This window comes from Aquarana catesbeiana, linkage group LG06 (assembly GCF_042186555.1).
Source record: "Aquarana catesbeiana isolate 2022-GZ linkage group LG06, ASM4218655v1, whole genome shotgun sequence".
Taxonomy (NCBI): Eukaryota; Metazoa; Chordata; class Amphibia; order Anura; family Ranidae; genus Aquarana; species Aquarana catesbeiana.
Window position 1 is genome coordinate 74,723,610 of NC_133329.1, and position 13,993 is coordinate 74,737,602.

The following is a 13,993-nucleotide window of genomic DNA, read 5'->3' on the forward strand; positions in this document are numbered from 1 at the left end:
ACACCCGTTGCTCTCTAAAGTTGTCCTGGTTCACTTGTTCTGTTTTCAGTATGGATTCTAGATTTTGTGACTCAGGTCTTTCCATTCTGGAAGACGGTGGGGGACCCCCTCACCTCCCCCCTGTGTCCGGTGGTCCTCATGCTCCCTCTCCTAGCCCAAGGCTCAGACCTGGCCTTCCTGGAGGCGTCCGGCCTTCCAGGTTTCTTCTTGGATGACTTTTAGACTCTCATTTATTTTTTCCATTTTCTTTTTCTTTTTGATATTTTTTATTTTTATTTTTACCCTTACTTTCAGTGTCTTTTTTCTGGACCTGAGGTTGCTACATCTCATAGACTGGTTATGTTCATGCTATAATGCTGCTACTGTTTAACATGTTGTTACACTACTTTTTTTCAGATATATTTCCCTTGCACCATTGAATTCCCTACCTAATCTACACTATGCTAAGGTTGGCATGCTTGCTCAGCAGATCGAGTTGTTATAGCACTAAAATTCATTACCTGTAACGTAAAAGGTTTAAACTCTATTCATAAGAGATGGCTAGTTTTGAAAGAGTTTAAAGCTTCTAAAGTTGATGTAATCCTGGTCCAGGAGAACCATTTCCATCCTGGGGGTTCCCTTAAATTTGCTAGCAAACATTTTCCGACATCATTCATGGCCTCCGATCAATCTGGGAAAGCGGGTGTAGAGGTCTTATTTAATCGCTCTTGTCCTCTGCGAGTTAAATCCTCACACTTGGACCCCCAGGGCAGATTTATTATCCTGCACTGCTTGCTTCTTTCTCAATCTCTGACTATAGTTAATGTATATGCTCCCAATACTGGACAGGTCCACTTCCTTACCACCATGTTTGACATCCTAGACAAATTCTCCCAACCCTTCATAGTGATTGGCGGGAATTTCAATATGACCATGTCCCCCAGTAAAGACAGACGTGTACTTTTCCCGTCCACAACACTATCCAAGTCTGATCGTCTCTCCAAATCATTTCGTAAACTCATCAGAGCCAAAAATCTTTTAGATATCTGGAGGATCAAACACCCCATACACAAACAATACACATTCTATTCACACCCTCACAAACTCTACTCCAGACTAGATCACTTCTTTATCTCCCTACCCCTTCTGACCTCCACGGTTTCTTCTAAAATCAATCCCATAACCTGGTCAGACCACTCCTCAGTACAACTAGATCTGGCCCTGTCCTCCGCCTCCCCTAGGACTTGCCATTGGCGCCTTAATGAAACTTTTCTCCGAATCCCTGAAACCAGAGACCACCTATCCAAAAGTCTTGCTGAATATTTCCAGCTTAACATAAACACGTTCTCTGGGCCCTCCACCCTGTGGGAGGCACATAAAGCCGTCTTTCGGGGACATTGCATTGCTACAGGTTCCCGCTTGAAGAAAGGCACGTCTTTTCAACGTTCTTCTATCCTGTCCAAACTCTGCAAAGCTGAGAAATGTTTACTTTCCTCCCCCACGGTGGCTGGACTCCGAGCCATTATCTTTTTGCGAAATCAAATCAGATCACTAGATATGAAAAAAATTGATAAATCCCTTCTCTGGTCCAAACAGAAATTTTATGAGTACTCGAACAAACCCCACACAATGTTGGTAAATAAACTGAAACCCCGTCCCTTTCACTCATCCCCAGATTTTTTGAGGCAACCTGATGGTACTCCTACCGACTTTCCTTTTACTAAAGTTTTCGGAGAATTCTATCACAAACTGTACAATTGCCTACAAACAGATCCCCACTACAACTTTACACAGGAGAAATTTGACTCCTTCTTTGATGCCCTAAACTTACCCAAACTCTCTCCTCACCAACTCTTATCTCTGAACTCTGAAGTCTCTCCCGAGAAATTAGCTGAAGTAGTTAAAAACCTTCCAACTCAAAAATCCCCTGGTCCGGATGGCCTGCCCTACTCATACTATAAAACCTTTCTACCAATTTTAAGCCCACATCTGATTTCCCTTTATGCCTCCCTTTTCAAAGGTAATAAACCTTAACCCCAATTCCTCCATGCCCATATTTCTGTGATCCCAAAACCTGGTAAGGACCCCTCTATTCCAGACAACTACAGACCCATTGCTCTTCTTAACTCCGACTATAAGATTTTCACAAAGATCCTAGCGAACCAATTATCCCATTTAATACCTAAACTAATACACAAAGACCAGGTAGGCTTTGTGACTGCCAGACACGACCATTGACCTCATAGACCTGTTAAACAAAATATCCCGCCCAGCCCCGATACAGCCTGGACGCACAAAAGGCCTTTGATAGGCTCAGTTGGCCTTTTATGTTTGCCACACTCTCCTACTATGGTTTTAAAGGCCCTTTCATAGCTGCATTACACTCCCTATACTCTCGACCCTCCTCCCAAGTCCAATTATCCTCTCACCTATCACCACCCTTTCCCTTAACTAGACCCAACACTTCCCTCCCAAACCTACACGCCCTGCTTAAGGAATTTAGCTCTCTCTCAGGATATAAAATCAACACAAGCAAAACAGAAGCCCTACCAATACTTATTCCACCCTCAGAGCTTACTGTCCTACAACAGAACTACTCCTATCACTGGTGCCCGAATTCCCATAAATATCTAGGGATCAATCTAACCTCCTCATATTCAACCCTCTACCAGGCCAACTTCCCCCCTCTTTTCCGTGACATTGACCGACTCTTGCGGCAGTGGGATACCTATCCCATCTCCCTCTTGGGTCGCATCAATGTCCTGAAGATGTCTATTCTGCCAAGACTCCTTTATCTATTCAAAACTTTACCGATCCCCATCCCAATGCCGCAGCTCAAAGCTACCCAGAGGTCTTTCCTTAACTTCATCTGGCACTATAAGGCACACCGTCTAGCTAGCTCAGTCGTATCATCCCCTAGGTCCAGAGGTGGGTTGGGAGCCCCAGACCTCATTAAATATTATTTCGTGACTCATCTAAAACCAATCATTGTTTGGTTGTCCAGAATGGCATCCAGCACCTGGTCGGAAATTGAAATGAGCATTACTAGTCCAGTCCACCCCTGTTTTATGATTTGGACGGATCTTAAAACTTCCATAACTCAGCTTAGGAACCTTTGTTTGCACCCGATGATATTTACTCTTTCAATATGGAAGAAATGCTCTCAAAAATTTTCCCTCTCATCCCCATGTCCACTTCTGTTAAATGTGCTATTCAATCCTGATATACCAGATAGTCTATCCTATACCCGAATGCTTCCATGGACACAAGCTGGAATCTTCCAGTTCCGAAACCTTGTATACTCACTTACCCATACGTTCCTGCCTTATGATGAACTTCAACAAAAACATCAGATCCCTAAACAACTATTTTACTCCTATCTTCAAATCAAACACTACTTCCATTCTAAATCTCCCACTCTCACCCTAGACAAGCCCACTCCTTTTGAACTCCTTTGCTCTCAGTGCCTGTACCAAACCCACCTTATCTCAGACATCTATAGATACTTACATGAAACTTCCTCACTTACTGACACATACCATGCCTACATGGAAAAATGGTCCCAGATTGTTAAGAGACCTATATCTGTCCCTCAATGGCAAAAGATATGGGAGACTGCCTCTAAATCTTCACGATGCGTGGAGCAAATAGAGACGACCTATAAAATACTGCTGTTTTGGTACAGAACCCCAGAGATCTTGCACAGATATGATCCCAAGGTTCCCCAGATGTGTTGGAGATGCCGAGGGGACATTGGCTCTCACTTCCATATATTCTGGGAATGTCCCACTATTCAACCCTTTTGGTCCTCAATTAATACTAACTTACAAAACCTTTTTGAAACTGACCTCCCATTAGATCCTATACAATTTCTTCTAGGCCTGCCGTTTCCCGGCATCTCCAAGCATACTCAGAAACTGGCTAGTTTTATTCTCCTGGCTGCAAAACGGGCTATACCCTCGAGATGGTTGTCTCCCTCTCCACCCACCCTTTCACAGGTATTACAAATATTGAAACAGATCCACAGAATGGAACACCTTACAGCATATTCATGACACACTCCCTCAATTTTCGAAGGTTTGGGACCTGTGGGATCACTTAGAGCTTAACCCTGGTGCTACTCTATTGTCTCCCAGCATTATAACTCCTTCTTAATAGTATAAATTGAATGCTTCAACTCCGCTGACATACCCTTTTTAAGGATTCCATGGTGCCCCCCCCCTCCCTAGGTGGGATTCCCATGGTGTGCCTTTGACTGGTATAGGCACTCCTGAGACCCCACTAAGTTTAGACCTGGTGAGCAATAATTCTTATTGTGTGAACTGTCGTTTAGTCTACCCTGCCCTCTCCGCGGGTCTCCCCCCCTACCTTATCTCCCCCTCCTAACCCATGCATTTACCATAGCGAGCTCTTGTTAAATTGATAGCATTGTAGCCCTACCCTTAAGACTCAGACCTATGTTATATGCTTCACAAACCAATTGGATGTATTACGCTATGATTAATGTTTGACGTTTCCTTTCCTTTTGTAATCTGATATCTTTTAATAAAAACACAATTTAAAAAAAACACACAACTTCAAAATTGTTCATTTGTGCACCAGTGTTTGGACACTCCATTAGGGAAGGGTCTGTAATATACTCATCTATCCTAGAATTTGATGATCCCTACCGTGTGGGAAAGTGACCTGGGCAACCACTTGGAAAAAGAACTTCTTAGATATGGAATTTGGATTCTAAGAAGTTTCAAATGTAACAACAGGACTGACATTTGGCACGCAGTGGTGCCTACAAGTATTTATGTTGGTCTCAAATCCATCTCTGTTTCTCAGTGGAGCCCCTTGGATCACAGACCAAGACTGTACATGGATTTTTGCCCTAAAAGAGAATGCTCTGTTTTCCTCATTCAACTGTGAAAGGATAAACTTCAGTGGGCAGGATAGGCTCTGGCAGAGCTGGGTGCCTTGGGTGCTTCAGCAGGAGGAGTTGGGGGGGGGGGGGCAAAGAGGGCAGGACCTGTAGCCAATACTGATGAGGTAGTTCACAGCTTATGGGGGGGGTGCACTTTGTCCTTCTTGTCTTCAGTGCTAAGGACCTTGTCCTGGCACTGGTAGTTCTTCTACATAAAGTAGCCCTTTTGTTAGGTTTAGTTCTTTATACAGTATGTGAAAATGTATTGGTTATCATGATATAGAATACACGTCATGCCAAATGACAAACCTGTGTACAATAACGGGAAGAATGATTTCCTTTGGATGTTTATTGACCAATGGGATACATCTTATAGTCTCCTGTAGATTGTCTCCTTCCCATTCAACATCTCCCTCTAGCCGCAAGTTTCCTGGTAGAGAGAAATAAAAAAAATTACATTTAAAGTGGACCTTTTAATAACTTTTTAGGTCTGCATGAATAAATACCTTGAATGTCACCATAGACAGCAATAGAATAATTTAAAAAAAGTAATTTTAATCATTAAAAATCCATCCTTAAAGCGGAGTTCCACCCAAAAATGGAACTTCTGCTTTAAATGCAGGTGACCCCTGACATGCCACATGTTTCATCATTTTTTTGGGATAGGAGCGGGTACCCCGTTTTTATGGGCACCCAGCTCCCACTTCCTCCCCTGGCTCCGCGGCGCCGGAAGGAAGTTCACCTCCAACCCTTCCTCCCTGCAATCTTCTGGGACACGTCACAGGTCCCAGAAGATTGCCCGGCTATTCACAGTGCGCAGCGCGGCTCGGCACCCGGCGCCCACAGTTAAAATGTCGGCTCCTCGGAGAGGAGGGGGAGAGGAGCGAGACTTCCTGCACCCGCATCGCTGGACTGTGGGACAGGTGAGTGTCTGATTATTAAAAGTCAGCAGCTACACTTTTTGTAGCTGCTGACTTTTAAATGGGTGGAACTCCACTTTAAGCCTGTCAGTGATTATCCTAGCCTGAGATGCGATCAGTGTGCTGCGGGCAGGAGGAACTATTTCCTGAATCTTCTTCCTACAGTAAAATCCTCTTAGGCTAGAGTACCTAAAGGGGAATGTTACCATAAAAGTTAAGTACTTCTAATTGAGCTGCAGCTTTTTTTTTTTTAAGGGTAGGGAGGTTGGGGAGAGAGAGTACCTTTTTCGATCGGTACCTGGTCCCACTTCTTCAATCTTCACCTAGGGGCGGGGGTGGGGATTGCATTGCCTCATCTCACCCTTAGCCCACTGCCTCCTGGGATAAAGTCACACAACCTAGGAGGCCAGTCACCCTGCACCACACAGTCTCGCACGTGCCTAGTGAGGAGCTGACTACAAGACAGCAGGAAATCCCATCCGATTCACAAATCCAGGATGGTGCCAGGGATCTGCAGAACTCCATGGGCTGGTAAGTACCTGTTTTCTTAAAGTCACCAGCTACAGCCATTATAGCTATTTACATTTAATTTGCACAACGCTGGGTGAAGTTCTGCTTTAATTTGGAGCTCAAGGCATCAATCCTGGTATGTAAAATTACATGTCCATGCACAATAGTTACAGTTAAGAATGCTTTTTTTTCCCCTAAAACTAAACTAAAATTAAAAAACACAAGAAAGGCATGTCTATGTGATCTCTTGGACAGTTATGCCGCGTACACACGGTCGGACTTTTTGGCTACAAAAGTCTGACAGCCCGTCCTACAGACTTTCGACTCGCTTTCGACGGACTTTTGGCGGACTTGCGGCGGACTTTCTAACGAACGGACTTGCCTACATACGATCACACAAAAGTCCGACGGATTTGTATGTGATGACGTACACCGGACTAAAATAAGGAAGTTGATAGCCAGTAGCCAATAGCTGCCCTAGCGTGGGTTTTTGTCCGTCGGACTAGCATATAGACGAGCGGATTTCTGGGTCTGGCGAAGTTATGACGTAAAGATTTGAAGCATGTTTCAAATCTAAAGTCAGTCAGATTTGCGGCTAGAAAAGTCCGCTGAAAGTCCGAGGAAGCCCACACACAATCGGATTGTCCGCCGGATTTGGTCCGTCGGCGTCCGTCGGACTTTTGTAGAAGAGAAGTCCGACCGTGTGTACGCGGCATTAGGCCAGATGGTCCGTCAGAGTTCCTAAAAAAGCAACAAGTTCAGCAGAAATGTAGAACAAGATAAAAAAAGCACCAGTGAATATGTATCAACAGAGCTGACACTTGATCACAGATAAAATGACCAATATATACCTTATGAGTATCAACAATGAAAATAATAGGTGAAATATACAACATATGCAGAATATACAAGTATATAAGATTGACATAGATAGCACTATGCCAATGTGAAAACCTGTAAAGAAAATATGATTATAGTGATAAGTGAATGAACACCCACAACAGGGAATAAACAAACTGGGTGGACATAGGGTGGGTCTAATATGTGGAAAAATGTAATATACAGTGGCAAAAACAATTATTTTATCCAGTGCAGATTTTGTAAGTTTGCCCACTTACAAAGAAATAAAGTGTCTATAATTTTTACCATAGGTGTATTTTAAATGATAGAGATAGAATATCAACCAAAAATCCATAAAAAACACATGATATAAATGTTATAAATTGAGTTGCAGTTCAGTGAGTAAAATAAATATTTGATCCCCAAGCAACCAACAATAATTCTGGCTCCAACAGATGGGCTACAGTAAGTGTTCATGTGGTACACAGATTAGTCCTGTCATTTTAAGAATATTTTCCTAATGATAATTTGTGTGTATAAAAGACATCTGTCCACAGAATCTTTCTTCCACTCAAACCTTACTATGATGGACAAGACCAAAGAGCTGTCAAAGGACGTCAGGGACAAGGTTGTAGACCTGCACAAGGCTGGAATGGGCTACAAGACCATCAACAAGAAGCTTGGTGAGAAGGAGACAACTGTTGGAGTGATTATTCGCAAATGGAAGAAATACAATATAACCATCAATCCCCCTTGGTCTGGAACTCCATGCAAGATTTTGCATCATGGGGTATGGATGATCAGGAAAAAAGTGAGGGATCAGCCCAGAATTACACGGGAGGAGCTTGTAAATGATCTCAAGGCAGTTGGGACCACAGTCACCAAACAAAGAATTGGTAACACAATACGCTAGCATGGATTAAAATCCTGCAGCTCCCTCAAGGTCCCCCTCCTCAAGAAGGCACATGTACAGACCCGTCTGAAGTTTTCCAATGAACATCTAAATGATTCAGAGAAGGATTGGGAGAAAGTGCAGTGGTCAGATGAGACCAAAATTTAGCTCTTTGGCATTAACTTGACTTGACGTATTTGGAGAAACAAAAATGCTGACTATGACCCTAAGAACACCATCCCTACAGTCAAGCAAGGAGATGCAAACATTATGCATTGGGGCTAATAAAGCCCCTAATAAAGGTACAGGCCGACTTTGCTGCTTTGAGGGGCCAATGGATGGAGCCATGTATTGTAAAATCTTGGATGAGAACCTTCTTCCCTCAGCCAGAACATCGAAGATGGGTCATGGATGGGTCTTCCAGCATGACAGTGACCCAAAACTTACCACCAAGGCAACAAAGGAGTGGCTCAAGAAGAAACATATTAAGGTCATGGAGTGGCCTAGCCAGTCTCCAGACCTTAATCCTATAGAAAATGTATGGAGGGAGTTGAAATCTCAAGTTGCCAAGTGACAGCCAAGAAACCTTCAAGTAGATGTAAACCCGAATTTTTTTTTTTATGTCATAATGTAGAGTATAAGATTTCCTATCATTTGAGCCCAGTCTTGCCACAAAGAGTTAATCCAGCTCTGAGCGATCCTCTTTTATTGTTCAGTGAGATAAATCTTGACAAACAGAGAAAAACTTTGTCAAATCCTCCCCCTTGCTGTGAGTGACAGGTGATTTACATATCTTGTGCACTAGCCTAAGACATGCATTCTTTTTTAATTCCCACCCCCACTCCTTTCTTCAGCAGCTCTGTAAGGATTGGCTGTTCCACACCTCAGCATGATTTGGCATGCTGAAGTCATGTGGTTACTTTCCTGTCTTTTCACTGGATGTTAGAGATCATAGCAGAAGTTCAGTGTAAGAAATACACAGGAGAAATGCATATTGACAAGGGGGGTGTAGAGGTGGGCGGGGAGTCTACTGACATCACGACTCCACCCACCGAGTTCCAGACAACAGACCCACCCACAGAATATGCAGTTTTTCGGGTCTCATACCAGACAGAGGGGAGACATTTGACAGATAAAGATACATGCAGGAGGCATGTATATCCTTATAGTTAACCCCTATGGCAGTAGTTTAGAAAGGATGACATTGGGTTTACATCCACTTTAAGGATTTAGTGAAGATCTGTAAAGAAGAGTGGACCAAAATCCCTCCTGAGATGTGTGCAAACCTGGTAACCAACTACAAGAAACATCTTACCTCTGTGCTTGCCAACAAGGGTTTTTCCACCAAGTACTAAGTCACTTTTTGCTTGGGGATAAAATACTTATTTTACTCACTGAACGGCAACTTGATTTAGAACATTTGTATCGTGTTTTTTCAGGATTTTTGGTTGATATTCTGTCTCTATTATTTATAATGCACCTGTGATAAAAATTATAGACCCTTCATTTCTTTGTAAGTGGGCAAACGTACAAAATCTGCAGGGGATCTAATAATTATTTTCCCCACTGTATGCACATTCGTAAAAGTGCAAACGTGATAGTCCAAATAAGGAAGAAAAATAGCATGTATCCCAAGTGAAAAACCTGAAGAGCTTCTGAGTTAATCCACCTTCCGTGCAGAAAAGGGATCAAAAGCCACTTACCAGAAGGCAATGACTATAAGATTATTAAATGAGAAGTCCAGCCTGAGCTTGTTTGGCTGGGCTTCTCCTTAGTTTTGCACTCCTGTGACCCCATTTTCAACTGCTGACGTCACAGGAATCAGCCTGGGCACCGTGTCATCGCGACAATAAAGTCTGGATCCACCAGGTGCCTGGACTGACACCCGTCTCAGCCTATACACATGTCTCCCTATACACAGAGCCAGCTCTCTGAGGACAGCAGCCGCGGTTGCCCTGCCGTTATTTTATTTTTAACCCTTGAACTATCTGAGTTTCCTATGGACTAATGACACAATAGTTGTGATTACTCTGCGTGCACTGTATTTGCGCTTACAGTTATTGTTACTTTTTTATATACACAGAAATTACAGACTGCTGCTGGTCCAATATCTTGAATGTCTTAGGAATTTCCCATGTCTTGGGGATTTCCCAATTTCTCGCTGTAGTTCTTGATTGTTCCTTCACACACAATGTCTAAATTTATCCTGCATGTGACATAAATGAAGAACTCAAGAAAAAAAGCTCACTTGGGATTGGTGGAGCTGGGAACCTGGGTCTCCACACCACTTCCCCTGAATGAGGCCTCTGCTCACAGCCACAATGGGGAACCTTTCCACGTGTGGGAACAATGTGTGGAGGACCTCCATATTCTGAAACACAGTAGCCTCTGCCTCCGCTCTACTTTTACTCTCAAGTAACACAAGTAGCAGATTCACCCAAGCAGTATCACGCACAAGCGGGGCCGGGACAAGGGGTGGGCACTGTGGTATCATGTGAAGTGGGGGAGCTCCTCAAGGAGATGGGGGGGATCTGTGTTGGGAGGGGGAATTTGGAGGGGGGCAGGGGACAAGAATTGCTCTAGGAGGGGAAATTGGGGGTGTGCTAGGAATGGTGATTTGGGGGGCTTTGTATTTTGAGGGGGGGGAGGAAGAGGATTTGTGTTAGGAGGAGAATTTGGGCCAGAAGAGGTGCTATGGTACATTTGTGCTAGAAGGAGAATTTTTTTTGGGTGAGGGATTTTTTGATTGTATTTATGTTAGGAGGGGACATCTGGGGGGGGGGGGGGTTGTGCTGGGAGGGGGGATTTGTGCTTTGAGGGGAAATTTGACAGGTAAAGGTTTTGTGCTAGGAGGGGTGATTTTTTTCGGGGGGGGGGGGTTTGGAGAGAGAGAGGATTTGAGCTTGGAGGGGGGATTTTAGCAGGGGGCAGATTTTTCATGGGTGAAAGGGGAATTTGTTGCTTAGGGGGTAAGCATGCATATTAGTACTTACATTTTTTGATTTTTTTTTTTGAGGGGGGGGGGGGGGGATTTGTTGACACAATGCTCATACATCTTACCAGTTTGGTATGTTTGCCTTTGGCTCTAGGTAACCTTGTCCCGGCACTGCACACAAGGCAACCTAGGCCTTATGTAGTGTAGGAACAATGTGTGGAGGACCTCCGCATTCTGAGACACTGTAGCCCCTGCCTCCGCTCTACTTTTACTCTCAAGTGACACAAGTAGCAGATTCACCCAAGTTGTATCACCCACAAGGCAATCTAGGCAGAAGCCTACAGCCTGGTGGATGGCCAAAGGGAGCATGTACAACATTTATGTTCCTGCAGTTAAAAAGGAGAATAGTTTGGTAAAGCTGTACAGCTGCCGGTACAAACAATGCTAATAAACGGTTTATATGTGCTTACTTCAACCCTTATATTTGTGAATTAAAGGGATGGGGTGGGCAAAACCACTACCCTGCCTAAAGACTGGTACACACTACTAGTTTTTTTCTCATTCAACCCAGTGGGTTGAACAAAAAAAAACTGACAGCTCAGGTCAGAGTCGCTGTACTAACTGTCTGATATTAGTACAGATATCTTCCCTGCTGTGCTATTGTGTTCTGAGAGGGGGATGACGCCCCCCCCCCCGCCAGAACACTCCAGTCAGAGTGTTGATCAGGATTCGTTCGGCTGCTGATTTTCCAGCATGCTTGTTCGACAGAAGCCGCCTTCTGTCGGACCGGCTGCCATACACATAGGCCGAATGTCGGATGGTATTGAACTGGCTGATGTTGCCCGACATTCAGCCCGTGTGTACTAGGGTTAAGGCCCTATTCTGCCTTTATTTATCACCAAGCTTGCAGGTAAATGGCTAGCATTGCTGTACTCTACTTACTTTGCTGAGCACACACGGTTAAAATCTCCCCCGGCTCCATCTTTTTGAACCCTCTGTTGTCAGTTATCCGGATAGTGTCGGTGAGATGGTGTGATGTCCTCTTCATTGTTTTACCTCCTTCATCTGCCCCGGCTCCAGCCAAATTCCGATATATCTCATCCTTCACCACACACATACAGGAATTGATGAGGGACGACTTTCCATGTCCTGCAAACCCCAACAGCAGTATAATGAGTCGTTCAATACCATGCTCAGAGTTGTCAGCCCTGATACCCGGGACATATCTCTTAATGTGCTCTAGGAGGTTTTCGGAAGCCGCAGACATGATGTGACCAATAAAAGATGGCACAATGGGACAAAAGAAAAGTAAGGGTCTTTTCAATCTTAGCGCAAAGTGAAAGTGAAAATAAGTTCAAGCAATGCACCAACTAAATGTTATAATAAATGGGAGGGGAGGGGAGGGGGTAGAGGAAGTAGAAAAAGAACGGGAGAATTCCAGAGAGGAGAGGAAAGAGGAAAAGAGAGAGGGAGGGGGAGGAAAGGGAGAAAAGAGAGAAAGGACATGAGAAAGAAGAGAGAAGAGGAGGGAGAGCAAAGAAGGAGGAGATGAAATGGAAAACAGGGAGAGAAGAGAGAAGGGGGAGCTGAGCAGAGAGGAAAATAAGGCCTGGAGAGAGGAGAGTAAAGAGAGAGCAGGGAGGAGAGGAGAGTAAAGAGAGAGCAGGGAGGAGAGGAGAGTAAAGAGAGAGCAGGGAGAGAAGAGAGTAAAGAGAGCAGGGAGAGAAGAGAGTAAAGAGAGCAGGGAGAGAGGAGAGTAAAGAGAGAGCAGGGAGAGAAGAGAGTAAAGAGAGAGCAGGGAGAGAGGAGAGTAAAGAGAGAGCAAGAAGGGAGGAGAGGAAAGGAAGAACAGGGAGAGAAGGGAGGATGGAGAGCAGGGGACACGAGTGGAGAGTAAAGGGAAAAAAATGATAATAATTAAAACAATTAAATTAAATTTTAAAAAATGTAAGGTTTGACCTAGGTCAGTGCCAGGGTTATGCCCGTACACACGGTCAGATTTTCCGACGGAAAATGTTCGATGGGAGCTTGTTGTCGGAAATTCCGACCATGTGTAGGCTCCATCGGACATTTTCCATCGAAATTTCCGTCACACAAAATTTGAGAGCTGGTTCTCAAATTTTCTGACAACAAAATCCGTTGTTGTAAATTCCGATCGTGTGTACACAATTCAGACGCACAAAGTTCCACGCATGCTAAGAATCAAGCAGAAGAGCAGCACTGGCTATTGAACTTCATTTTTCTCGGCTCGTTGTACGTGTTGTACGTCACCGCGTTCTTGACGTTTGGAATTTCCGACAACTTTGTGTGACCGTGTGTATGCAAGACAAGTTTGAGCCAACATCTGTCTGAAAAAATCCATGGATTTTGTTGTTGGAATGTCCGATCATGTGTACGCGGCATTAGTGTTTGGGCCAAGGTCAGGGCCAAAGTCAAAGGTCAGTGTCGGTATTTTTTGGACAGGATTTAAAAAAAAAACAAAAAAATTAGTATCAGTGTCAGTCAGTGTCGGTGTGTTTTAGATTTAAAAAAAAGTGAAATGCACACCATTGTTTCTGGGCTGTACTACGGGTACAAACAACTAACATACACATATGTGGTATCACTGGGATTGTCAGGAGCAGATAAATGTATTTTGGGTTGTACTTTGTTGGGAGGTTATGGTAATAGCAAGAAACATCCTGTAAATTCTAAAAAAATATTTTTTTACTATTTTGGGACAGTTTTTCTTTGATAATAAAAGAAAAATCAGGAGATATCCATTACCATTTACCACCAAATGAAAGGTCAATTTGTCCTAAAAAAAAATCAAAGTATGATCCACCTGGATGCACAAAGTAGTTGTGATGATACGCAATTATGCAGCCCCACGGAAAAACGCTCAGTCCAGTGGGGCCGCATATTTAGATACGCTTGGCGCAGAGGGCTTAAACAATCTCCTTTAAATCTACTAACTATGCAATATAGGGGCCTGTGCCATTGGATAGAGATTGATTGTATAGGTTTGT

At 43.8% G+C, this 13,993-nt stretch overlaps 1 protein-coding gene across 2 annotated transcripts in view; it reads right to left on the bottom strand.

Moving 5' to 3' along the window:
• Positions 1 to 12,587, bottom strand: part of LOC141148608 (uncharacterized) — a 104,998-nt gene extending 92,411 nt beyond the window's left edge. The window contains exons 1-2 of one of the 2 annotated variants that reach the window (XM_073636210.1): positions 11,928 to 12,578; positions 5,198 to 5,318 (exon numbers count right to left, since the gene is read on the bottom strand). In XM_073636210.1, coding sequence (XP_073492311.1) covers positions 5,198 to 5,318; positions 11,928 to 12,252 — 446 coding nt within the window. In that variant the 5' untranslated portion in view covers positions 12,253 to 12,578. Of the gene's footprint in view, positions 1 to 5,197; positions 5,319 to 11,927 lie in introns of both variants that reach the window. The other variant, XM_073636212.1, reaches the window with a different exon arrangement.
• Between the last annotated feature and the right edge of the window lie 1,406 nt (positions 12,588 to 13,993).